General features: G+C 39.2%; 2 protein-coding genes and 1 pseudogene across 2 annotated transcripts in view; 1 reads left to right on the top strand and 2 right to left on the bottom strand.

The window, feature by feature from the left end:
• Nucleotides 1-16,270, bottom strand: part of b4galnt3b (beta-1,4-N-acetyl-galactosaminyl transferase 3b) — a 36,052-nt gene extending 19,782 nt beyond the window's left edge. Inside the window, exons 1-5 of the mRNA XM_055155970.1 lie at nt 15,982-16,270; nt 8,700-8,746; nt 7,910-7,990; nt 5,208-5,303; nt 770-860 (exon numbers count right to left, since the gene is read on the bottom strand). Of these exons, the coding sequence (XP_055011945.1) occupies nt 770-860; nt 5,208-5,303; nt 7,910-7,990; nt 8,700-8,746; nt 15,982-16,159 (493 nt within the window). The 5' untranslated portion in view covers nt 16,160-16,270. The remainder of the gene's footprint in view (nt 1-769; nt 861-5,207; nt 5,304-7,909; nt 7,991-8,699; nt 8,747-15,981) is intronic.
• On the top strand, nt 231-348 carry LOC129409571 (5S ribosomal RNA; annotated as a pseudogene).
• Nucleotides 16,271-16,787: 517 nt separating the features above from the next.
• fkbp4 (FKBP prolyl isomerase 4) lies at nt 16,788-25,376 on the bottom strand. The gene is made up of 11 exons (XM_055155158.1): nt 24,992-25,376; nt 23,709-23,853; nt 23,073-23,215; nt 22,872-22,992; nt 21,703-21,859; nt 21,340-21,430; nt 21,158-21,241; nt 20,371-20,556; nt 19,683-19,826; nt 19,507-19,602; nt 16,788-17,963 (listed from the first exon to the last, which is right to left on the bottom strand). The coding sequence occupies exons 1-11, from the start codon at nt 25,088-25,090 to the stop codon at nt 17,871-17,873; spliced, it is 1,359 nt and encodes a 452-aa protein (XP_055011133.1). The 5' UTR covers nt 25,091-25,376; the 3' UTR covers nt 16,788-17,870.
• Nucleotides 25,377-25,457: the final 81 nt, after the last annotated feature.

Raw genomic sequence — 25,457 nt, 5'->3', positions numbered from 1 at the left:
GAATCTACAGGTGAAGTGCCGACCGCCAGAAAACTACACAATGTTGCTTTTACAGTCCACTTTAAAGTGACTTTTCTGGTGGAGGGTCTGCCACATAGTATAGGATTACAAATTTATTTAGCACTTATTCAACTAAATATTATTTTATTTTTTTGGTTTAAAAATACATTGAAAACGTGCATTCTTCATGTAAGCAATGTTGCCTCACTACAGAGCTGACCTGTAGCATAGCCTGTAGTCATACCAGCTTGTCAATGCCTGATCCCGTCAGATCTCAGAAACTAAGCAAGGCTGGGCCTGGTTAGTACTTGGACGGGAGCCTACTGGGAAAATCAGGTGCCACAGTGGGGAGCCAGTCACAAAAACTTTTGTTGTGTCCTTAGGCAAGGCACTTCACCCACATTGCCTAGTATGAAAGTGTTGTGTGCGTGAGTGATGGTGGTGGTCGGAGGGGCTGATGGTGCAGATTGGCAGCCTCGCTTCTGTCAGTCTGCCCCAGGGCAGCTGTGTCTACAATAGTAGCTTACCACCACCGGGTGTGGAATGAATGGATAATGCTCTGTAAAGCATATTTGAGTGTCCAAAAAGTTGCATTATTTTTATTATTCAGCTGCTTTTCACCATGTAGATAGATATGTTTAAGTTTAAAACTATACTGTGTAACATGCTAGGCAAAAAAAAACTCTCCATGGAAACAAGTAGATGATGGACCATCAGCCAGAAAGTCTACTGCATCTTTAACATGATCAAACTAGATAAAGATAGTTACCGTCAGCAGGAGGATGTATGTAGCCAAATAACCGAAGGCCATAATTAAGCTGTTGTGGGGCCAATGCCAGCTTCTTGACTGTGGTCCTGACCTGAGCAGAGGAGGAAACAGGAAACAGAAGCATCAGGTTTAGAACCATCCAAGGAGCTCACACAGACATGTTGAATGTGCCCAGACACAATGCTTTGCCTGTGACCATGTTTACAAAGCACTTGAGAGGGTTAGAATGGTCCACTTATTTAAAGCTTTCCTGATTGTCTCTACAGAGATGTTATTGCTTTACCAAAAATGTTCCACTGTATGGCATTAATCATATCCATTGTGCATTTTTCAATTAAGAAAATGCTTTGAAAAACACATTCTTTAGTGAAAAATGTGTGGCCTCTCCACAGGTCTGACCTGTAACTTGTAACTGTAATAAATAATAATATTGTAATTTTTTTAGTAGATTTTTAAACTTTTACTTGTACTTGTAATAGTAAACAAAGGTTCCAAGCCTTGGCCAGCCGCCTAAAGAGGTACACACGAGATAACGAGGCCAGACGAATAAACCGGCTGTTCGCAACACAACCGGCGAAAGTGTACGCTCAGTGGCAGGGTAATAACAGCAGAGCATACCCACCAAGGCTGGAGACTGAGAGGTACTGGAAAGGCATATGGGAAAGGGAGGCATCACATAACACCGATGCACAGTGGCTGGTGGATCTGAGAGAAGACCACAGCAACCTCCCTGAACAGAATCCAGTCACCATCACAGTGGCAGACATCCAGGGAAGAGTCTCAGGTATGAAAAACTGGACCGCACCGGGCCCTGACATGATCCATGCGTACTGGCTAAAGAAGCTCACTGCCCTCCACGAGCGCCTGGCAGCACAAATGAACCAGCTGCTAAGGGATGGGACTCACCCTGAATGGTTAACCCAAGGGCGTACGATCCTGATCCTAAAGGATCCTTCAAAGGGTGCAGTCCCATCCAACTATCGGCCAATAACCTGTCTCTCCACAACATGGAAGCTCATGTCAGGCATCATTGCGGCTAAGATAAGTGGGCACATGAATCAATACATGAGTGCAGCACAGAAGGGTATCGGCAAAAACACCAGGGGAGCCAAACACCAACTCCTGGTTGACCCGAACAGTCGCCCGTGACTGCAGAACCCGTAAGACCAACCTGTGCACTGCCTGGATTGATTACAAGAAAGCCTATGACTCAATGCCACACACATGGATCACTGAGTGCTTGAAGCTGTACAATATCAACAGGACTCTAAGGGCGTTCATTGCGAACTCGATGCGGTTGTGGAAAACCACCCTTGAAGCCAAGGGGAAGCCACTTGCACATGTGTCCATCAAATGTGGCATATACCAAGGAGACTCACTGTCCCCACTACTGTTCTGCATAGGCCTGAACCCTCTCAGCCAAATAATCGACCGCACTGGCTATGGATACCGACTCAGAAACGGGGCCACCATCAGTCACCTCCTCTACATGGATGACATCAAGCTGTACGCTAAGAGTGAGCGAGACATCGACTCACTGATCCACACCACAAGGATCTACAGTACAGACATTGGGATGTCATTCGGGCTTGAGAAATGTAGCAGGATGGTGACAAAGAGAGGGAAGGTAGTCCACACAGAGGGGGTGTCACTCCCAGAGGGAACAATAGCAGACGTTGAGGACAGTTACAAGTACCTTGGTATCCCACAAGCAAGTGGCAACCTCGAAGAGGCAACAAGGAAAGCGGCTACGGCCAAATACCTGCAAAGAGTGAGGCAAGTCCTTAGAAGCCAGCTCAATGGCAAGAACAAGGTGCAGGCAATCAACAGCTACGCCCTGCCAGTGATCAGATACCCTGCAGGGATTGTAAGCTGGCCAAAGGAGGAGATACAGACCACAGATGTTAAGACACGAAAGCTCCTGACCATGCATGGAGGGTTCCATCCCAAATCCAGCACCCTGAGACTGTACGCAGGCCGGAAGGAAGGGGGCCGAGGACTAGTGAGTGTGGGAACCACTGTCCAGGATGAAACATCCAAGCTCCTTGAGTACATCAAGGACAAGGCCCCGGCAGATGAGGTGCTCAGAGAATGTCTCAGACAGTGGGGTCCAGAGGAAGAGGTGCTGGAGGGACCATCATGGCAGGACAAACCCCTACATGGGGCGTACCACCGGAGCATAACTGAAGGTGGCTGATATCAAGAAATCCTACCAATGGCTTGAGAGGGCTGGTCTGAAGGACAGCACAGAGGCACTGATCCTGGCTGCTCAGGAGCAGGCCCTGGGCACTCGAGCAATAGAGGCCCAGATCTACCACACCAGACAAGACCCACGGTGTAGACTGTGCAAAGAGGCTCCTGAGACAGTCCAGCACATAACTGCGGGGTGTAAGATGCTGGCAGGGAAAGCATACATGGAGCGACATAACCAAGTGGCGGGCATAGTGTACAGAAACATCTGTGCAGAGTACGGGCTGGAAACCCCAGGATCAAGGTGGGAAACACCTCCAAAGGTTGTGGAGAATGACCGAGCCAAGATCCTGTGGGACTTCCAGATACAGACTGACAGAATGGTGATGGCGAACCAACCAGACATAGTGGTGGTGGATAAGAAACAGAGCAGAGCCGTGGTGGTTGACATCGCAATACCAAGCGATGGTAATATCAGGAAAAAGGAACACGAGAAGCTAGAGAAATACCAGGGGCTCAAGGAAGAGCTGGAGAGAGCCTGGAAAGTAAAGGCATCAGTGGTGCCTGTGGTGATCGGAGCACTCGGGGCTGTAACCCCAAACTGGAAGAGTGGCTTCAACAGATACCGGGAAAAACAACGGACATCTCAGTCCAGAAAAGTGCAGTACTGGGAACAGCAAAGATACTGCGCAGAACTCTCAAGCTCCCAGGCCTCTGGTAGAGGACCCGAGCTGAATGAGGGTGAGAGAGACCTACCACCGTGGAAGGTGAGAAACACATTTTTTATATATATATATATATATATATATATATATATATATATATATATATATATATATATATATATATATATTATATATTATTTATTATATATATATATATAAATGCCAACACAGACATTTTAGTAGGATGATATGGTCAAATGTATAAAAAGTAGAACACTGATCAAGCAAAACAAAAATTGAACATAAACCTTTTGTCAAAAAAAAATAAAAATAAAAAAAAATAAGGTAATTGGTATCCTTGATAAGAGGCGCTAATGTGCTGTGTTTGGATCGAAAGTCAGACTTGAACTTAAGAAAACTTGTTAACAAAGATATTATTATTTTTCATGTGCCGAGTCAACTGAGTGGCAACAATTTTTTCTACAATTTTGGCCTAGAAGGGCAGATTGGAAATAGCTTGAAACTGTTCAGGTCTGAGGGATCGAGTGACATTTTGTTAAGGATGAACAATGGCATCCTTAAAACCACAAGGGACAACAACCACATGAGAACAATTCAAAATGGATAAAATGTCAGTGCTCACAGTGTCATTTTCCTCCTATAACTCATAGACATAATATCCTGCATTTTAGTCTGTGTTTTTTTCTCAGTTTACATTGATACACACCACCACTTCCACCTGTTTTATTTCATTCATTGTTGTCCAAATCATATTCTTTCAAACATATTTTTCAAAGGTATTTAGATTTAGATTGACAATTCCAGGGCTGAAATTATCCAAATGAGTCTAGTGAAGATGTCTGTCTGTCTGAATATGCAGGGTTTGTGTGTTAAACATGTGTGAATCAAACAAAACCCAACTCCAAGTATGTAAATTGGGTGTCAGAAAATACCGGTTGTGTAGCTAGTGCAGTGACAGACAGGATGCCATAGTTGTTTTTTTAACAGTAGAATGTTGTTCACAAATGACATTCTACTGGATCTACAACCACGTCTCTCTTCTTTGTTTAAAAGTTTCTATAGGGGGTTGGAAAAAGCAATAGCAACATTCTTACACGCTATGGCAAATCTCTCTTAAAGTTCACATACGCCACAATAAAAAAAAAAAAATAAATAAATAAATACAAATCCTAATAGTACTTTCTTTTACCAGTATATTACCATGTGGCGTTCTATCTGTGTAATCCCTTAGTGGTAGGTTCCAAAATGATCGATGGGCATGTACATGTCTGTGTGAGTTTATATTACGACAGCTTATCCTCCAACAACTACTAGTGTACAATTTTTAGTACTATTACTTCATATCAAATACTCTCATATCAGAGACAACTACTACCAGTACTAGCCTACTACTAGTACTGTTGCTTTTGTTACCACTACAATGCTACTACTGCTATAACTATTACTATTACAATTATTACTAAGTGCTGATGCTCCATTGCAACTACAAATGCTACTACTGTTACTACTTCTACTGCTACCCAATAATAAATTAACTGTATTGCATAGCTGAATGGACTTACATGTGGGTGAAGAGGGTAGTGCACGTTCTTGCGGAGGGAATCCACTGAGCTGCCACACCACTCATCAAAAACATGGAGGTTGGCTTGTCCCATGTACTACAAACAGAAGACAGACATATGAATGCACTGCTCAGTTTTACACTCTTGTGACTGAATAAAAGACACACAAAGAGAGAAGGTTATGAACTTATCGCTCAGTAATTTAGGAATGCACAATATTTTGGCGGATTGTGTAATACAGAACACTTTGAACATTTAAGGAGGTGTAACCCAATCCCTCATTTGTCCAGGCATGGTTCTATGTTGAGAAAATTTTGGAGGTAATCTGAACAGTGTTTTTTGCTATCAAGACATTTCAGAGTGAAAACCGCCCAGACAATGCTGAAGGTGAGAGAGCCAATACACAATATGGGGATAAGGACCCATAATGAGGTTAGCTACTAAACATGTTTCACTCTACAACTCCATCCTTTGAGACTTACTTTGAATTTTGTGCCTCTGTGTTTTTGTTTCAGGTGAACAGGACCAGTAGATATGTATTATTACAATGACGACTTTCCCAACATATCCAGACTGATATCTCTGTGTGTTTTTATATAGAGGGATATCAGCTTGGTCACCACTCCCTCCAATACACCTCAGACCAGGCTCAAACATGGCCATCCAAGCAGAGTTGTTCATTTCAGTAACACATGTCTGTGTTTTTAGTCCCCAGTAATATTTTTCCTGTAAGCAAACAAGTTTGTTTTGATACAGATGAACCATGCCTGTCTACCTATCAGTCACAATTCAATTTAGTCAATATCAAAATTGAGTCCTTCCTAATGGTTGGGTCTTTTCAATGGAGTTGTCTACACCCAATCCTTAATAAAGGCATGTGGTTTGGAGCAGACAGAAGACTTTGGAGGAAGACAGTTTTTGGGAGTTAATGATTAAAGTTCTGTCTTGTACATGTTCTAGAAATTAGTATTACACATTTATATTTGTTTTATAGGAACAAAATAAAACTGAATTGAAAATAGTAATACATTTTATGATACATTTATTTCCTATTGCCCAGGCATATGTTTTGTTATTTTCACATGGGCAGAGTCTATATTTATGAATGCATTTGGATAAGCTTTCAGTCAATTGTAAGTGCATTCAATAGAAACAGATAGAATGAACTACCTATGGATATGTGACACGGTGACATAGCCATAAACAAGCCAGTAAAAACACGTAACCTTCTGGGTGTTCTTCTATTTAAAGTTGAAAACAATGCTGCTGTAAAGATGGTTACGTTTGACAATTTGACCATTTTTAATTTGTCGAGAAGTGGTCTATGTAATAAAAGTTTCAGTGGCAGTCATTTTATTAATTGGGATGTTTTGGCTAGCTGTCCAGAAGTCATTTTCAATCAGGAGGTAGGGGTCTGAGGAGCTAGAATTTATGGTGCCCTGAGGGGAGGGGAGCAAGGATAAGTACAAGGGGAGGAGTTATACCAGAAACTTCCTCTGGATTAGTTTACTTACCCGAGATTTGTTTACTTACCCTAAACTTTATTTTACTCTTCCTTGCCTCTTGATTTATTTACTTGCTCTACACATGTTTACTTATAAAACAATCACTTGATTAGCTTATGACTGGCTTTGTGATTTGGACCAAGTTTTAAGAAGGCTATTGTAAACTGAAGCTAACTTGTACCTTAAGCGGTTCAAAGAAATACACTTCCAGTCAAAAGACTAGACATACTTTTTCATTTATTTTCCTTCTTTACTTCCATCATTATTTGGACTGTGGATTCTCATTGAAGGCATCAGCATTATGAATGAGCACATATGGATTGCAGCAAACAAAAATCAAATATAGCCAGCCTTTGCTTTGAACCCTGGTTTGCACTTTTGGTATTTCTTGACCTTGACACTTGTAAAGTGAAAACAATTTCAGGTAAATTTATTATAAAGATTATTGAGAGAAGGCCAAGCGTCTGCAGCGCTGTCAATATTTATTTATTATTTAACTGTTTCTTTCTTTGCCACATAATTCCATATTTGTTGCATCATTGATTTGATGTATAAAATGTTGAAAGTAGTAAACATAAAGAAAAGAAACACTGAATGAGAGGGTGTGTCCAAACTTGTAGTGTATTTTCTTTTTTTCCCCCACAAAAATAGGATGGGAGTAAAGGATATTGTTTACCCAGGACCCAGTGCAGGGCAGGGCACTTCGCAAAGTCTGTAATGTGCATATTTCTTTTCATTTGACAACATGTAGTGTAAGCCCACCAAAATGATTTGTTCCCAGAGCCCAGAATTTGGTGCTCATTATTAACAAAATGAGATAACTTAAATAAAACACATGATGCTTTTAGCAGGGTATTTTGCATTAAACTATTTAGGACTAAACTATTACATACATACATTCATGTATATGTTTTTATTGTTGAAAAATAGCTATGTGACATTTTGAACCCTGCGTATATGCATTTTTAAAATAATCGCAGTTAAGTACAGAGCAATGTGCAGGACAGGGGTCCTCAGATACAGGACAGTACAAGATTACTCAAACATGCATGAATCAATCAAAATGTAGTTCAAGAGTAGATGGGTCAGTAGAACACACTAGCAGCTCAGTGAGGACAGCAGCAGGTCCAGGCGTGACTGTGAGTGCGCAAGGCTAGTCATTATAAAGCCCTACATGTATAGGCACATTCACTTTACCTCTGCTCTCCACGGCAACGGAGTGTAGTTCCCACTCCAAACACCCCAATCCTCCCCAGAGTCTTCTTTGGAGGGCAGTATCTGAAAAAACAAACCAAAACACTACTACTATATCAGTGGTCATTTCCCATCCTGCTGTCAACTCTAACAGTAAATCCACACATGACTAAGATAAGAAGGTAATACTTGGGACAATATAACAGTGCTAATATCGATATTGGAAAAATAAAGTTGAAAATAATTTTTACAATGTAATTAGAACTGTTTAAATTTGTTGACGGGCCATCCTTAGGGGGAGTGCCGATTCAGCCGGGTACAAAGCATGGCCTACAAGGATTGTTCAATGCCACTTGTGACTTTATTTCATCTTTATTGTAGTATTTAGTTGTATTATTTAAAGGTTCACAGTGTTCAAAGAAAAGTTCTGCTGGTGGATGGTCTGCCACCTACTTAGAAATGTGATTGCTTTGCTGGGATTTTCTCCCAGTATAGCATTAATCTTATCCATCTCCATGGAGACAAGCAGGTGACAGACCTGAGTCGAGTTAGATCTGTAGAGAGGAAAGCCCATTCATGGTAATACATTTGTAATAAAACCCTAATTTGATTAATATGAGATAGAAAGGTTAAATGCCCTACTGCGTAACATTCAAGGTAAAGCAATAACATTGACATGGAGACGAGCAACAGAAAAGTTACATAGTGTACCTAACTTTAGTGTTTAATTATGCTATTTTTTTTTCAAAACAATTTAAATATTTTTGGCGTCATTGAACAAAAGTGAGATTACCCATCGAAATGAAGAGGTTTTATCCCAACTGTTGTCGGTGTAGTATCCTGTGGAAATCAAACAAGGTGAAGAGTTAGTTGAGCTTTAAAGTGAAGTCAGACTAAATAAAATAAAAATTTAACTGGCTTATTTTTTCATTCAAAAGTTTCAGAGTCCTGTTATATGCAACATTTTGAACACCTTTGAAGAGCAGATGGTTTGGCTGGAACCACTCCACAAAATTTGCAATCAGCGTCCTATACTCCAGCTCCTGTCCATCTCCGATACACCCTATCACCACAGAATCATCTTCTACAGGTGGTAGGATCCAGAGCTATAGTGGAAATCAGAAGTGCCCAGGAGAGCTTCTATATTACTGACCACGATATTGGACAGAGTGCTCCCAAGTCGCACATACTGAGGCCTATATGTGTCCTTGATACGACAAAAACCTGTGACATAAACCTATGATTAACTATAACTATGAATACCACCTGCAACTAGTACAAAAAACACAAATTAGAATCTGATTTTCAACATTAAATCATAGTTCTCTCTTTTATGTTACCATATGGTCTTACATCTGTGTAAATCCCTCAGTTGTCCAGGTAGGTTCCATAGTGGTCCATGGGCGTATATTAGTCTATTAGTCTATGTAGTTTTATACTTGTTCTGATACAGCTCGAATGAATGTGATTCTTTTAGTATTGATACCCGCTCAAATGAATATGTAATTTTGATACTGTTTTAATAAAGATTAAACACTAGCGTTTCTTAATAAGAATTAGTTGACAGGCTAATGCTTACAGAATACCATTGACTATATGCAAAAGGAGTATGGTATAATCCATGGGTGGAATTTGTGACAATATATCTCTAGGATGTTTTTTTTTTTCTATTTCTTTGACACTAAAGAATACATTTTGGCACAAAACTTGCCACTCAAGGATCCAAAAGACACAGCCCAAATACCAACTGCTAAAAAACAGAGATTTGAAAAATGTGTGTGTGTGTGTTTTTTTTGTAAAAAGTGTCCTTTTAACAAGACTGGGTTACATTTTGTTCACAAAGTGTACTTTTTCAAACATTCTAATTTGTTAGTGTGCACAGTTTTGCAAACTGTAGACAAGATTTGCTAGAGTTTCAATGTGCTATAGAAACACAACGAGGAAGCTCTTGTCCATTCTGCATAGTTCCCTCATTCTTCCATCCATTAGTTATGGTGTGGAAGTTCAGGGCATCTTACAGAAATAATACAAATCCATTGTTCAAACTACAGAAAAGAGCAGTATGGATACTACACAATGCTGGCTACAGAGAAATTCAAAATAGCTCAAACTTGAGGCCAAATTTAATTAAAACTTTACCATTGATGTACAAGGCAAAACAAAACCTGTAAGAACATTCAATCTTTATTTTCAAACAGAAAGGTAGGAGATATACATTGAGAGGAATATTGAATAAAAAAAAACAAACATGAATTTGCACAGCTGTGAAGATGGTGCGGCGTTGACCTCTGGAATGCTTTAGACAAAATTATAAAAGCATGTACTAACTTCAATGAATTTAAAACAAAAGGCCAAATTATCTATGTTCAAAAAATATGTAGATCATGAGGACTTGGCAAGTTAATTGTTCTGAATATTGTTGCACTGTATATTTTTGTTGTGTGCTTTTCTGAATCATTTCCTATATCCTATTTTAGTACTGCTGTACAAATATTTCTATACTAGTATATTCTAAATTGTAGTTAGTTTCTGCAGACATAGCACACACATAGCAGCTAACTACTAAATTCTGGAATAAGGGGTCACACCCTGAGCACCTGAGAGAGTAGCAGCTGGGTAGCTCCTGAAGATTTTCCTGAAAACCACTACCTTTTTAAGTTATTCTTCTTTGCACTTTAAGATTTTATTTTATTTTTATTACTTGATTCATCCAATTAAACACTCACCATATTTTTTGGGCGTTTTTTATCTTTTGTCTTATCTCTTATCTCTTCTTTTTCGCTTTGTTCTTTGCTGTGTAGCCCAGTAGTCCACACGGCCTATTGTGTATTCCAGAGCATCGCCTTTCACTGTCCAAGTCCCTAGTGCTGTTTGAAGTTAAGCCTGACATTCCTGCGTAACTAAGGAGGAGGACGCACAGAGGATGTCACACTGGAGTGAGAGTGAGAAGGAAGTTCAATCCTGTGGTTCCGACAGTTCTGATGGGGAATGTAAGGTTATTGGGAAATAAGATGGACGAACTCTGTGCGCTTGTTCAGACCCAGAGGGAGTACACTGTCAGCAGTATCATGTGCTTCGCAGAGACCTGGCTTCATTCAAACTTCTCTGACAACAGTGCATCTGTACCAGGCTTTAAGACAGAGGCCGGGCAGACAGAGACACTCTCATTAGTGGTGAGAAGAAGGGCGGTGGGATTGCTGTTTTGGTGAACGAGAGGTGGGGTAATCCTGGCCATATTACTGTGAAGCAATATATCTGTTCACCAGACATTGAACTTTTGGCTTTGGGAATGCGTTCATATTATTTGCCAAGGGAATTTACTTCTGTCCAGTCATCGGAGTTTACATCCCTTCTTCAGCGGGTGAAGATGCTGCCTGTGACAAGTTATACAATGTTGCTGGGCTGCAGTCAAAACACCCACAGGCTCTACTTTTGATTTCTGGTGACTTCAATCATGCTTCCTTGAACAATGTTTTACCCACTCTTCATCAGTATGTGGATTGTAGGGATGGGCATTCAATCAAATTTTCTTAATCGATTGTCGGAAGAATTAACGATCGATTATCGATGAATCATTAACGTTATTATATTAAAATGATCATCATTATTATTACTATCTGCACTACTAATCTGCATAAATAAATTCAACTTTACGACATATAAACCGTAACGACTTTAGAGCCACATCAATCCGTTTGGGATTATAATGTGTTTAATTCAGTTTTGCGCAACTCTCACAGAAACAAAACTTAAAACCGCATCGCTAAATTGCATAATCTAAGCGAAGATAAAACTACAGCTCTTGTGCGCTAATGCTGTTAATTTCTGTCAGATTAAAAGACATGACTCAATGGAATACAGGTTAGTGTGACCATATTTGCATTTGTCAAAACCAGGACACCGTACGGGGGGAGGGAAGTGGGGACTCGTCATCGACATTGCGCGACTCTCACCTGGCAAAGCTTTTTTCCACTGGACAACGAAACATATGTGCTGCTTTGTACACTTTGCACATGGACTCACACTTGTCCCGAACATAACGGAACGCGTGGAATTTCTTGTACAAGTCATCGTTAAATACACATTTGTGCTTCGGTACGTTGCAGGCTGACTGACTGTTTGTGTTTGCTCGCTCCTTCTGGGTGCAGAGAGCTACATGTCCGGACCCCTGTTTGGTCACGCTACGCACAGCAACCTGCATTCTGTTTGTCGATTAAAATGAACGTAATAGATGAAATGCTTAATCAATTATCAATTAATCGACTAATCATGCCCATCCCTAGTGAACTGTAAAACTCAGGACAGGGTACAGTACTGTCTCCATTTCTGTTCACCTCTGATTTCCAGTACAGTTCTGGGTCTGGCCACCTGCAGAAGTTCTCTGATGACTCTGCAGTGGTAGGATGTATCAAAGATGTACAGGTGCTGGAGTACAGGACACTGATTGCAAACTTTGTGGAGTGGTCCCAGGCAAATCATCAGAACATTGACAAGACCAAGGAACTGGTGATTGACTTCAGAAGGAAGAGGACAGCAGTGGAGCCCAGCACCGGCCAGGGCCATGACGTTGAATAGTAGACTGCTACAAGTACCTTGGCGTCCATGAGAACAACTGTAATGCTGTGTAGAAGAAGGGCATGAGTAGACTCTACTTCCTGAGAAAGCTCAGGTCTTTCAATGTGTGCAGCAAGTTACTGGAGATTTTCTAGCAGTCTGTGGTGGCCACTAACGCCCTGTACTTCGCTGTGGTCTGCTGGGGGAGCAGCAGGGACATTTGGCAAATTAACAAACTGATCCATAAAGCTGATCATGTGACTGGCTGTGAGCTGGAGACATTTGTCACAGTGAAGGACAGGAGGACACTGGACAAACTGCTCTCCATCATGGACACTCCTGTTCACAAACTGCATCAGACTAACAGGTCAGAGGAGCTCATTCAACAACAGGCTCCTGCAGCTCCGCTCAAACAATGAGAATACATTCATACCATACGCCATATAACTTTACAACAACTCACCTTTATGTAACAGATAACCCTATGTCATGTCAGTCATCATATCATTTTGCACTCTTTTCTTGTGACCTCTGTATATAGCTGAATGTTTATTTTTTTATATTTTGACTTGTACATGTACATTTATATACCTTATTTGACACATGTCTGTTTTGCTATCTTTTTTGCTACTTCTTACTCTTTGTTATTATATGATGCTGTGATGTGTGAGCTACTGTGTCCAAATAATTTCCCTTGTGGATCAATAGTTTGTCTAAGTCTAAGTCAGATACATTTTTTTACTTCTACCTAATCTTTTTGATCACCTCTTTGCACCTAAATCACAAAGCATTTGCTGTAATGTACCGAAAATGATGCTCAATTAAATAAATAAATGAATAAATAAATAAATAAAGACTTATTCATACCCAGATCAGTTAATGCTGTAATGTAATTATTTTAACCAATCAGCTATGTTCACTTGATGTAGGCCTAATTGAAAAAGCCCTTAGTTAATCATTCTAAATTATACTCTGTTAAAGAACAAGATGGGCTCTCCTTACCTAACATAGAATGGTATCAATACTCTTTTTCACTTGCTCAATTATCTAAATGCAATCTGCCAAAGAACAAAGCCCCCGCGTGGGTAAAAATCAAAAAGGAAATTTTTAATCCGTTTATAAAAAACAAACAAACAAAAAACACACACATACAAAAACAAACAAACAAACAAACAAAACAAACAAACAAACAAACAAACAAGCAAACTACTCCACACTCCCCACTTTTGACAGCAGAGTGCACTGCATTTTCGATGCGCTATAATATGGGCTAAATTACTCAGACGATACCCGTACACTTGCCACAAGTTGCTGACAAAAACAACTGTTTATATGCTGAACTGCTCAGCAAGCAGTGTTGGGGAGTAACGGATTACATGTACATGTTACATGTACCGTTACATAATCAGAGTACAAATTATGAGTAACTGTATTCAGTTATAGTTACTGTTTCAATGAGTGGTAATTGGATTACAATTACTTTGCTGAAATAATGGATTACAAGGAGGTATTTTCCTGTTTTCACATTTTGTGCTACATCCCATTTATTTATTTTTTCATTTCGGTAATTCCACTCATTGCCGGAAACCCAAACAGAATGTGGCAATAAGAGCGATGTAAACGTCATGTTAATGTTGGCGGCGTCAGTCACACATTGGACGAGGTCGAAGAGCCAGTAGAACAGAGGCAGCAGTGCACAGGTAAAACACACATTTGTGTCTGGAAAATTCTTCTCCAGACGTGAAATATAAAAAAAATAACAAATATAAAATCGCCTAGAAGTTAAATGTCAAACCGGAGCTACTGGCACTGGTGAAAACAACCTGCCTAGGCTCCTGATATCTGCAGTACTGTCCTATAGTGACCTGCCACATGAGGGAACACGCACACAAACACACACCTTCATCATCGTCATCAACCTGAGAACGTGTGGACCATGTCTCCTTCCACAGCTACTGCGCGGACACCGACGTGCTCACGTGCGCCGCGTGTGGACCGTGTTTTCTCGCCGTGTTTTCTCACGTACGCTGCGTAAACTGCGCTTCCTCCTGTGAGCTTCTAAACCAGAACTAACACCAGGACTAAAACCAGGACAAAAACCAGGACTAAACCAGTCCAGGACTAAACCAGGACTGAACCAGGTCTAAACCAGGGCTAAACCAGGACTAAACCAGAACTAAACCAGGTCTAAAATCAGGATTAAACCAGGACTAAACCAGGACTAAATCAGGTCTAAAATCAGGACTAAAACCAGGCCTAAACCAGAACTAAACCAGGCCTAAAATCAGGCCTAAAATCAGGACTAAAACCAGGACTAAAACCAGAACTAAACCAGGTCTAAAATCAGGACTAAAACCAGGACCAAACCAGAACAAAACCAGGTCTAAAATCAGGACTAAAACCAGGACTACACCAGGATTGAACCAGGTCTAAACCAGGGCTAAATCAGATCTAAACTATAGGACTAATCCAGGTCTAAACCAGGAGTAAAACCAGGACTAAACCAGAACTAAATCAGGTCTAAAATCAGGATTAAACCAGGACTAAAGCAAGTCTAAAATCAGGACTAAACCAGGACTAAAACCAGGACTAAACCAGGACTGAACCAGGTCTAAACCAGGGTTAAATCAGGTCTAAACTATAGGACTAATCCAGGTCTAAACCAGGACTAAAACCAGGACTAAACCAGAACTAAACCAGGTCTAAAATCAGGACTAAACCAGAACTAAACCAGAAATAAATCAGGTCTAAAATCAGGATGAAACCAGGACGAAACCAGGTCTAAAATCAGGACTAAAACCAGGATTAAACCAGAACTAAACCAGGCATAAAATCAGGTCTAAAATCAGGACTAAAACCAGGACTAAACCAGAACTAAACCAGGTCTAAAATCAGGACTTAACCAGGACTAAAACCAGGACTAAACCAGGTCTAAAGTCAGGACTAAACCAGGTCTAAACAATATGACAATTAACAGGTTGGACATAATTTAAGGAGATCTCATATAAAAAATATTTCTCTATCAATAATATTTTTTAATATGGTTAAGGAAAGACTGATCTTGTTATTGTCTTTTAGGAGACAAAACATTTTATGTTAACATCCTAGTCCTAATCCTAACAGATCCTATTCTTTGCTTCTCTACAGCAAACAGTTGCTTATTCATGGAGACTTTGGGTCAACAGACAATTCGAAGAGAACAAACAAGAATTTTCAGGATGTGGTTGCTACATTCATGTCGTTTTAAAAAGCATGACAATATCAAGTAATCCAAAGTATTCAGATTACGTTACTCACTTTAAATTATTTAATGGATTACGTTACAAACTACATTTTGGGGTATGTAATCTGTAATCTGTAGGGGAATACGTTTTAAAAGTAACCTTCCCAACACTTTATATATATATATATATATATATATATATATATATATATATATATATATATATATATATATATATATATATATATATATATATATATATATATATATATATATATATATATATATAGCTACTCACGGGATCCATAGTATCCAACGTCTCTGAGCGCAGAGAAGCCAAAGAGCAACCCACCTAGCAGGAACATGAGCATAAGGGCGAACACCGTCTGCAGTTTGCTCATTTGTAAAGTTTTCCAGAGCGGGGACCCCAATAAGGATGAGCTGGGACACCTGGTCACAGCCCACATAGAAGGCATCTTGCGCACCACCTGTCCGTCCAATCATCCACTGGACAGCGCTACAGAACGAAAATTTGTGAAACTACCTTCATTTGTGAGTCGCACCTCCGCTCACTCTTTCCTCCGTGTCTCAGGACCGAAGCCCACACTCCCCCCTGTCCCGACTGACTGATTTAAGCGGCTGTGAAGTTTCCAAGACCTGATATCCAGATGCGTGCGTAACCAGCCTTTCACAATAAAAGCAAACTTCTCTAGGTGTATAAAAACTCACTCGGTTTGAAATACCAATCTCTGCATTGGTTTCTGGAGGGCACGTGAGATTTTTGTCTACTTACGAACAAAAGTTATGTTGTTAGAGCGTAAGTGACAAGTGGGCTATCCGCATTTACGCCTGCCGCACCGGAAACGGTAAAGTAAGGTAAGTTTTTTTTTTTAATTGCTTTTGGCACATTTTCTGAATTTTTTTAATAAATCTGAAAATCTTTTGTGTCTTGTGTGAATATTGCAAAATGCGCAAAGCAATGCAGAAGGTTTGAAAAAGTAAACTTTGTGAACTAAACATACAAATAATAAACCAATACGTTTATATACGGTTCCTTTACAATATATGTAAATTATCTTTATTACAAATGCTCACCACACACGCTCTTTGTACAATTTGCCATTTATTACATATGATCATCAACTGCTTGTTATATACAGATTCCAGTTAAGCTGTACGTTGCATGTATTATCTTGGGAATAACCACAACACTTTGGGCAAAAATACAAAATTATCAAAGCAAAAAGTTGAACAGTCTTGTACCTACAGTATAACAGATTAAGAAAGAGAATGTGTCTGATCAATATTCAAGGCCAACTTTCCAGAACGCCACAGTGCTACATACGTACTTTTAGGGACACAGGCACTCCTTAAAGGTCCTATATTACCCTAGTATGAGTAATGTGAACTTATAACCATGTTAGAACATTCTTACTTCATCATAAACGTACCCCGAAATGTGTATTGTTTCAAACATTAGAGTAACCTTGAATTACTGGACTGGCTACATCTCTAAAGCTCAAAATGGTAAATTCCGCCTTGTGATAAGTGGTAGTTTTAAAGTTATTTTTTATAGTAATTTTTTATCGCAGACTGAGAAGCAAAGAACTTTAAATGAGGCTCAAACAATTCAGCTTTCAGTTTGAGAAAATAACTCCTGAATATGCAGGGTTTCTGTGTTAAACATGTGTGAATGAAACAAAACAAACCCAGGTATGTTTTGAGGAGGTAACAAAATTACAACGTATCAAAAATCTGTGTAATATAGGCCCTTTAAAAAACACAAAAACTACCAACAAAAGCCAACTACTAAAATTGATCAGTAGGCCCAGTTAAGAAGAGAGATGGCCAGAATTTTTGGGAGAAGCGGGAAAGACAGTAGTGCAAGTAAACGCGTCTAGCCCTTAACGGGTAACGGGGGAGTATTTCATTGGATGGATCTATTTTCCTCCCCCAAAAGTGAAACCACATGCACAGGTCCGAAGCGGTGCGGGGTAAGTGCCGTATTTCTTCACATATTTAAATCTTTTCATTCGACAGCTGCCACATATAGGCCTGGACAGTAAGCCAGCAAAGACATGCCCAGAATCAGTGCCTTCTTTTCCCCATACATGCTCGTCTTTCTCAAATCACTCGCATTCACACCGCAGGACAAAACACGCAAATGTCCCATTATGTCAGAAGATGCTACTCCTTCACTTCCGTCTCCCCTTGTCCATTTTCCACCTCCATGGACTCGCTACTGTTCTCTTTGTTTTCTGTCTTTGCGCCAGCTTCTTTCTGGGGGAAAAAGAAAAAAGTGAGGTTGCTTTTAAGTGGTGTTGTAGCATTCTCAGGCTGTGCTTTTCAAACTGTGGTATGCAAGCGTCTTCTCTGTATTTCGTGTCTAACTTGTTCCACTAGAATTTTCTTTTACTTGCCCCCCCAGGCCAAGTTTTTGATTCTGTTAAAATGTTAGCCCTGGTTTAGCCCTGGTTTAGCCCTGGTTTAGCCCTGGTTTAGCCCTGGTTTAGCCCTGGTTTAGCCCTGGTTTAGCCCTGGTTTAGCCCTGGTTTAGCCCTGGTTTATTTCAGGTACATCCGTTGCAATAACACATTTTGAATTCCATAATAATATTGCATGTCATAAACAAATAAATTTAGTAAGTTATTTATCCACCCTTGTAAAACTTGAATATGATCATAGTACAGAAAATTAATTGATTTTAAAATATTGACCCCTTGTAACACCTGTGGCACCTGCACACCCCAGAGACAGACAACCAATATTGAGACATCCGATCTACCAGAGAAAATGCCTATAGTTTCCAGGCAGGCTGGTGTCAGAAATGTGTGAGAAATGTATGAGAAATGTGTGCAGGCTGACCTCTCCATTTGCCCAAAGAGGGTGGGGGTCACAGCAGACAAAGGGAACACAGGGAAATGGACAAACTACATAGAGGACAGGACAGAGCAGGACTGGGAGGTTTCAAAGAGGGAGGAAAAGCTGTATAACATGAGGCTGCAGCTGTACTGTCCCTGCCCCCAAGCTGGTGTAGGGACAATACAGTGATACTACATAAGAATACAGTACACTAATGCAAGGGAGGAAATGGGGGCAACCGATGTCTAGAGTGAACCAAAACTATTTCAGGTAATTATTAAAGTCAATTTGCCATGTTAAAAAAAAAAAAAAAAAAAAAATCAAAAAAGATTTGAATCACTGATTTGTTTAATTTTAGTTTCCCCTTGAATTGTTTATTTGTAGAGGTGAGAGACAAGATAAGAGAGATAAGATTAGGTTAGACCAAAAGTTAACATAAGATGACTTTAACTCATACTTCCTAGTTGCACAATAGCAGATGTGCTAGAGGTAATTCCTTAACTGTTTCCTAGCATATAGTAAACAAAGGCCAAAGCTTATTTTATTTACACAAGTCATTATTTGGCGAGTGGTTTCTTGATGTAAAAACGCCTTGAGTGCCTTGATGAAATGTGCTACATAAAAATGTGACCATTTACCCTTTATTTGACAAATAAATATATTCCTTTTCAGAACTCATGGATTTCAGTATAGTATATTATTTTTCTTTTTAAGCTGCCACTTGACACCAGTTAAAACTGAAAAATATTCTCCATGGGTATTATCCCATGGAGAATATTCAAGTTCAAGTTCTTCAAATTTCCAAGTCAAAATTTGAAAAACTTGAACTCCCTATGATCTGATAATCATATATAAGAATATAAAAAGGATATAAGGGAGGAGGGTTGAGGTTTAGAGTCCCATCTAAAACTGCAGGACATATTCAGAAGTCAGCCACTGTCTATGTACATATCAGCTTTACCTTTGAGTCTCTCTCTGCAAACTTCTGAAACATGTTAGCATAGATGCGTTTGTCCTTCTCATGCTGCTCCTTTAGACGTTTCTGACATAATGCCACCTGAAAATCATTTATAAAACAACATTAGGAGAAGATCTGAGCACTAAAATCACTATCCATGTTTCACTATAAGGCAGTACCTGGCTTTTGGCGGCCTTGTTGGAGGGATACAGCTGAATGACCTTCTGAAAGTCATCCTTGGCTCGGTCAAACTCCTTCATGCCAAAGAGAGCCTCTCCTCTTCTGAACAAGGCCTTCTCATTTGTGGGATCCAGCATCAAAGCCTAAAAGTCACAAAAAAATATGAACCATATTTAAGGCCTTCCACGTATTTTTTCCATGTATTTGAGCAAAATGTGTATTGCCCCAGAGCAGATATATTGTATAAACAGCTCTTCAGGACAAAATAAGTTCACTGTTTGCTGTCTTTCTTGTTGTCAGATAGTCAGAAAGCACGCATAAGGATTCCAGTTTCTGCCACCTTTGCACTGTTTTCTAAGAATTGTGAAAAGTGCTTATAAAGTCATTAAGGTGAATAATAATAATTCATGTAAGGTAATGTAATAATAACATAAGGTAAGTTAGGAATAATTTTGAACACATTATTTAAAATGTAACTAGTTCTGTTTTGTCCATGTTTTAAGACAGTAAAGTACTATAATATAAGAAGAATAAAGGATTGGGAAGTAACCTAACTAATCTGAATAAGTAATCTCTTCGGACAATCCTTGAGAAGTAAGGCAGAGTACCCCTACTGCCCCCTGCTGGCCTCACATGGACATTGCTCTGCTCAGAGTTTGATAATGTGTGCTACTGTGTGCTGCTTACCTTGTCACAGCTGTCCAGAGCATGGCTGGGCTCCTGGATCTTCAGATAGCACATGGCTAAGTTGAGATGAGCAGCCAGACGCAGAGCTTTGGCCTTCTTCTCATCCTCTTCCTGTAGACCTGACTCATTGTCCAGCCACAACACAATCCTTTTGTACTGCACTGACGCCTGCTTGTATTTGCCCTCCTGGAGATGAGGAATAATGTTTTAGACAGTGATTCTTTTCTAGTGTTTTATTTAAAAGCTGTACTATGACTTTTCTGGTGGATGTTCGGTCACCTGTTAGTATCCATGGAGATGTTATTGCTTTAGCTGGCATGTTCCACAGTACGGCATTTACCTTATCTATCAGGAACACCCACCAGGCTCAGTAACAAACTCAATACTCAATAGAGGTTCTACGATTGGTGAATTAAAAACACTAATTAAATCATAATCCTTTCTTTTATATTACCATGCAGTCTTATATCTGTAATCACTGAGTTGTTCGGTAGGATTCATAGAGGTCCGTGAGCGTCTATGTGGTCTTATACTTGTTCTGATACAGCTCAAGATCATTCTAAAGCTATTCAGGAAAGGCTCATTTCTATTTTTAATATCGTTAAGTATCTGACTTTCTATACTTTTCTATACTTTTTTAGCAATAAACAGAATAACTACAGGTTGGATAAGTATTGTTATGGAATATTTCAGGTAATAACATCTCCATTGAGAAAAATTGGTGGCAGACCAATGTCACCATTAAAAAGTGACAATGCATTTTTAATATGTACATTTGTGGTCAAACCTTAAAATACTGTGTCCCCTTTTCCTTCACAATGACGCTCTGTTCCAGTTTTTCTGGTGTGTTCATCTCCCAGGATTCTTTAGCCTTCAGAATAAAAATAAATAAATAAATAAAAAAAAAAAAGACATGAGTAACATGACAAGAACTCAACAAACATACTCGCTGTAATTTTGATTTTGTACCTTCTCAAAGGCCGTTAGCTTAATTTTATATACTAATGTTGCTCCACCGGGAACACCAAGCTTTTCATTTCCTGCAATTCCAAAACCGTATCTGCAGAAGACATAAGACAGATTCAAAGACTATTAGACCAGTTCAATTTTTTTGGTAGGACTGAGCTTTTAGAATCCAATCAAATAACCTTAGAAGACTTTGGTTAAAATGGAGCTACACTGTATAAATGTGACAATTTACCATTAACATATAGATAAATGATGTGGAAATTAATCACAAATTCAAATTCACAAATTCAGCAACTACTTGCACTCGTAACCAGGTCAATAATAATGTAACAGTAAATAGAAGACGTAAGAAAATCTCCATACTTAGGTTTTATAGTGAAGAGTGCCTCCTCTCCTTGCTCCATTGCCATGATGCCCTTTTCTACTCCTACCGGTAAATCAAAACTTTCTCCATCTCCCACCTCAAACTTCAGTTCCCGTTCATAAAACACATGTTCATCCAGTGTGCCTTCCACACTAACTGTAACACACAGACACAACAGAGGAAAAAATAAATAAATAAATAAATGTGTCAAATGTATTAAGAGACAAAGTAATAATCTATAACATCCGTGGATCATTTTGTTATAATTTGTACATTTAAAATTGCAATATTAATCTAAACTTGTCTTCCACGTAAGTGGATTTTTAAAAGATAAGACAATATAATAAATTGCAATACAAAATAATAAAATATAATATAATATAATATAATAAACTATAATATAATATATGCACACACAACCTGGACCTGACTGCAGTGTTTTGTTTCTGTGTATTTATACTGAAATGACAAAAAAAAAAATTCTGATTCACAATTGGAGAACTATATAAGTACAGAGCAGTGTGCTTCAGAGGCTGCACTAGCACTGTTTAATGATTGCTCTGAATCCTCACTACCTAAACCCTATCACCTTCAGCCAGAACAAGTTATTTGAGGATTAAACCAACTGGATTTTAAGACTAAAACTTGCAACTCATTCTGCCTAACGATAGGATAATCATCTTGAGACCCAAAACACACAAATTATAACAAACAACTTGGCCATCGTGTCCAATGTTTTTGTAGTCAAGAATAAATCAGCATTACAATTGTTATAAGAAAAAGCTATATTTGATTTAAAGCTGAATCCTTTACTACAGATGCACAATTACATTATTAGGTCTAATGGTCATTAGTTACCACAGAGAAGATTAGCCCCCAGCAAATGTTTAATATTTCTTTATTTATGAGAAAAATGAATGGGGAAAAAAAAAGTATTTTCAGAAAGTGTGAGGTAACCGTTGACCTCCAGTCACAAATTTTGTAAAGTACATTTTTCTCCACAGCTGCCCTGGGGTAGACTGAAAGAAGCAAGGCTGTCATTCTGCTCCATCAGACGACCACCACCAAGGACCACTGAGCCACTACTCCCCCTACTACTTACTATTGCTGTAATTCAATTCTAATATTTAGGTATTAGTAAAATGCCCACAGATCATAAGTAGTTTACCTTCCACAGACGCTCCTTCATTGGGTTTGGAGTACCCTTGCCCTTTGGTGATAATGCGACGAATAATTCCCCCATCTTCATCTTCAGTTAGGTCTTCACCATGGAATTCAAAAAGTTCAATCTAAAATGGAGAAAAATGTCACTGTCCCTCTTGTAACACAAGTTAATGAATGGGGTTTATTTTCACATTATTCGTCATACCTCAAACACAAGGGTAGCATTAGGGGGGATCTTGGGTGGACTCCCAGCCAAACCATATGCATACTCGGGCTTACAGATGAGCTGACACAGTTCACCCACTTTCATAGTGGCTACACCAATATCCCATGCCCTTATCACTTGACCTGAAACCATATGATAAAGTTAGAGAGCCAGGGCACATTTAAAAGGTCCAAATTACGCTTCTTCTTCTTCTTTTTTTTTTTTTTTTTTTTAAACTCTGTTATAATGTGGTTTCCTCATCATCCAGTTTCATTCACACATATTTAACACACAAATCCTCCAAAAATGGAAAACGTTCCACCTTGTGACGTCATGTGGTAAAGCAAGTGCCCCACTGTGTTTTAAAACTCTAATCTCTACTGATAAAAAAAAGTAAAAGTTGTTAACTTGAAAGCTATCGCTTAATGACATCACAAGGTGAAACAGAGCATTTTTAGCTTTGGAAATACAGATCGAGTAACAATTTATTATTAGCCTAACATGTGTGAATGAAACAAAACACAACCCTAGGTGTGTTTTAGATGAGGTGTCAACATGCTAACATGACTTAAAGCTCACAAGAGTTAAATTTGCATAAGACCAGTGTGTGCACCAGATGATTGTGCATGCACCAACCTTTGCCCAACTCAAAGGAGAATTTCTCTCCCTTGTCTCTGCTTGAGTCGAAGTGAGTTCCGTCCAGAAGTGTGCCCACATAATGTACAAAGACTTTATCTCCAGTCATGGGCAGCTCTTCACCTGTTCCTTCCCGTTTCACCAGCTGGGGGGGGGGGAAATAAAGGTACTTTTTTCAATCATTTCAATTATTACAAAAATGAATACTGGATTTGTCAATAAACAAAATCATGGCACGATTAGGGCTGCAACAAACAATAATTTTAGTAGTGATTAGACAACAATCCATTTTTTGATGAGTCTATTAGATTTATTATTATATTGATTATTATGATTATTATTTGACTATTGCTATTGTATATTGAGATATTTTAAATACATACTCAACCAAATAAAAGTTCAAATATGGTGACTGAGGGCTTCTTTGTTCTTTGTTATAACATGGCCTTTAGAGTACATAATCCAGGTAATGATTATGATAATCAAAATATGCCACTAACAATATATCCCTACAGCAGGATCATATCAAAAAAGTCAAATTTCTGCAGTTTTATCAATCTGTAGTGCATTTAAACACTTTAGTAGCTAATTTTCACCAGTAATGAGTCATACAATTTATTCAACCCTGAACAACTAAAATGTCAGTGCAACACAGAAAAATAACAGAAGGTCCCCAGTGCAAAGAAAAAGTACTCAAGGCAAATGCTGAGAAATTCTTGTTCCATATGTAATTTATTAAACAAGTTGATATAGTAATCGTTGTGAATATTGTGATGGGACTGTAAAGAAAAATAATATTAAAATAATTTCAGTGTATTTTTGAAGGTTAAAAACATGAGGTGGCTTTACATTGTTGATGTTGACACCCATAAATTGCACATCAAGATTGCAATATCAGCTTTACATTGTTGATGTTGTCACCCATAAATTGCACATCACATCATTATTGCAATATCAGCAGCTATAAAGATAATCTTCCCTGTCAACTAAATTTACTTAAAGACAAATGAATTTAATAAATTAATCATGTCTATAAAGGTGTAAGGGGACTTTGCTGCTTATAAAATGTAGAGGGATTGCCCTAACGTCATTTTACAATACATTTTTAAATGAATATGTGAGCCATGCGTAGGTCCTGACAGCTTATAGTTTCTGTGTACGTGATGAATAATAAATTAGCTTCTCTAGCTCCGTTAGCTTAGCCTTGCAGCCACGATCTGTAAACAACCCATTTGGTAACAGGTAAAGCTAACCACATCAACACACTACCTTACTGCCATTACCTTTAGCACCCCCCCATCCTTCTTCGGCGTGATGTCCTCTCCTTCCATCGGGATCGTGGCCAGTCCTTCTTTCGCCTGTTCGTCTGCAGTCATGGTCATTGGGATAGTGGGCTTCCCTCCGTATGCCTCTCCACAGTTATCTGACGCTTCCTTGCTAATATGCTAAAGCTAGCTGGTCAATGCACTTGTAAACTGTGGGTACCTTATGTGGCTGGCCAAAGCTACAACCCTGACAAGTAGCAAACCACTAGCTTATAATGCTAGTACAAACAGTATCCTGACAGCAGAGATCCGGGTGTTGCTGTGAAGCAGGCAGCCGTGTGTGCAGACTGGCGTCGGTTCAGGTCACTTCAGATCCACGTTGTGTCTGTTGGCATCAGATCTGCGCGTTAAGAAGGGCAGAGAACTTTCCAGACATTCAAGAAAGAGCGAACGGAGGAAACGCGCTGGGGACACCTCTTTACTT

This window comes from Boleophthalmus pectinirostris, unplaced genomic scaffold (genome assembly GCF_026225935.1).
Source record: "Boleophthalmus pectinirostris isolate CB_2022bp ecotype Guang Dong unplaced genomic scaffold, ASM2622593v1 HiC_scaffold_2, whole genome shotgun sequence".
Classification (NCBI taxonomy): Eukaryota; Metazoa; Chordata; class Actinopteri; order Gobiiformes; family Gobiidae; genus Boleophthalmus; species Boleophthalmus pectinirostris.
Note: the sequence above shows the minus strand (reverse complement) of the source record. Positions and strands in the feature narration are given on the sequence as shown.

What these genes read in the sequence shown, in the direction of transcription:
- fkbp4 (XM_055155158.1), bottom strand. Translation starts at nt 25,090, where the DNA reads ATGACCATGACTGCAGACGAACAGGCGAAAGAAGGACTGGCCACGATC. An exon ending in AGGATGGGGGGGTGCTAAAG is followed by an intron (nt 23,854 to 24,991) that starts GTAATGGCAGTA and finishes CCCCCCCCCCAG; the next exon opens with CTGGTGAAACGGGAAGGAAC. An exon ending in CTCCTTTGAGTTGGGCAAAG is followed by an intron (nt 23,216 to 23,708) that starts GTTGGTGCATGC and finishes ATATGGTTTCAG; the next exon opens with GTCAAGTGATAAGGGCATGG.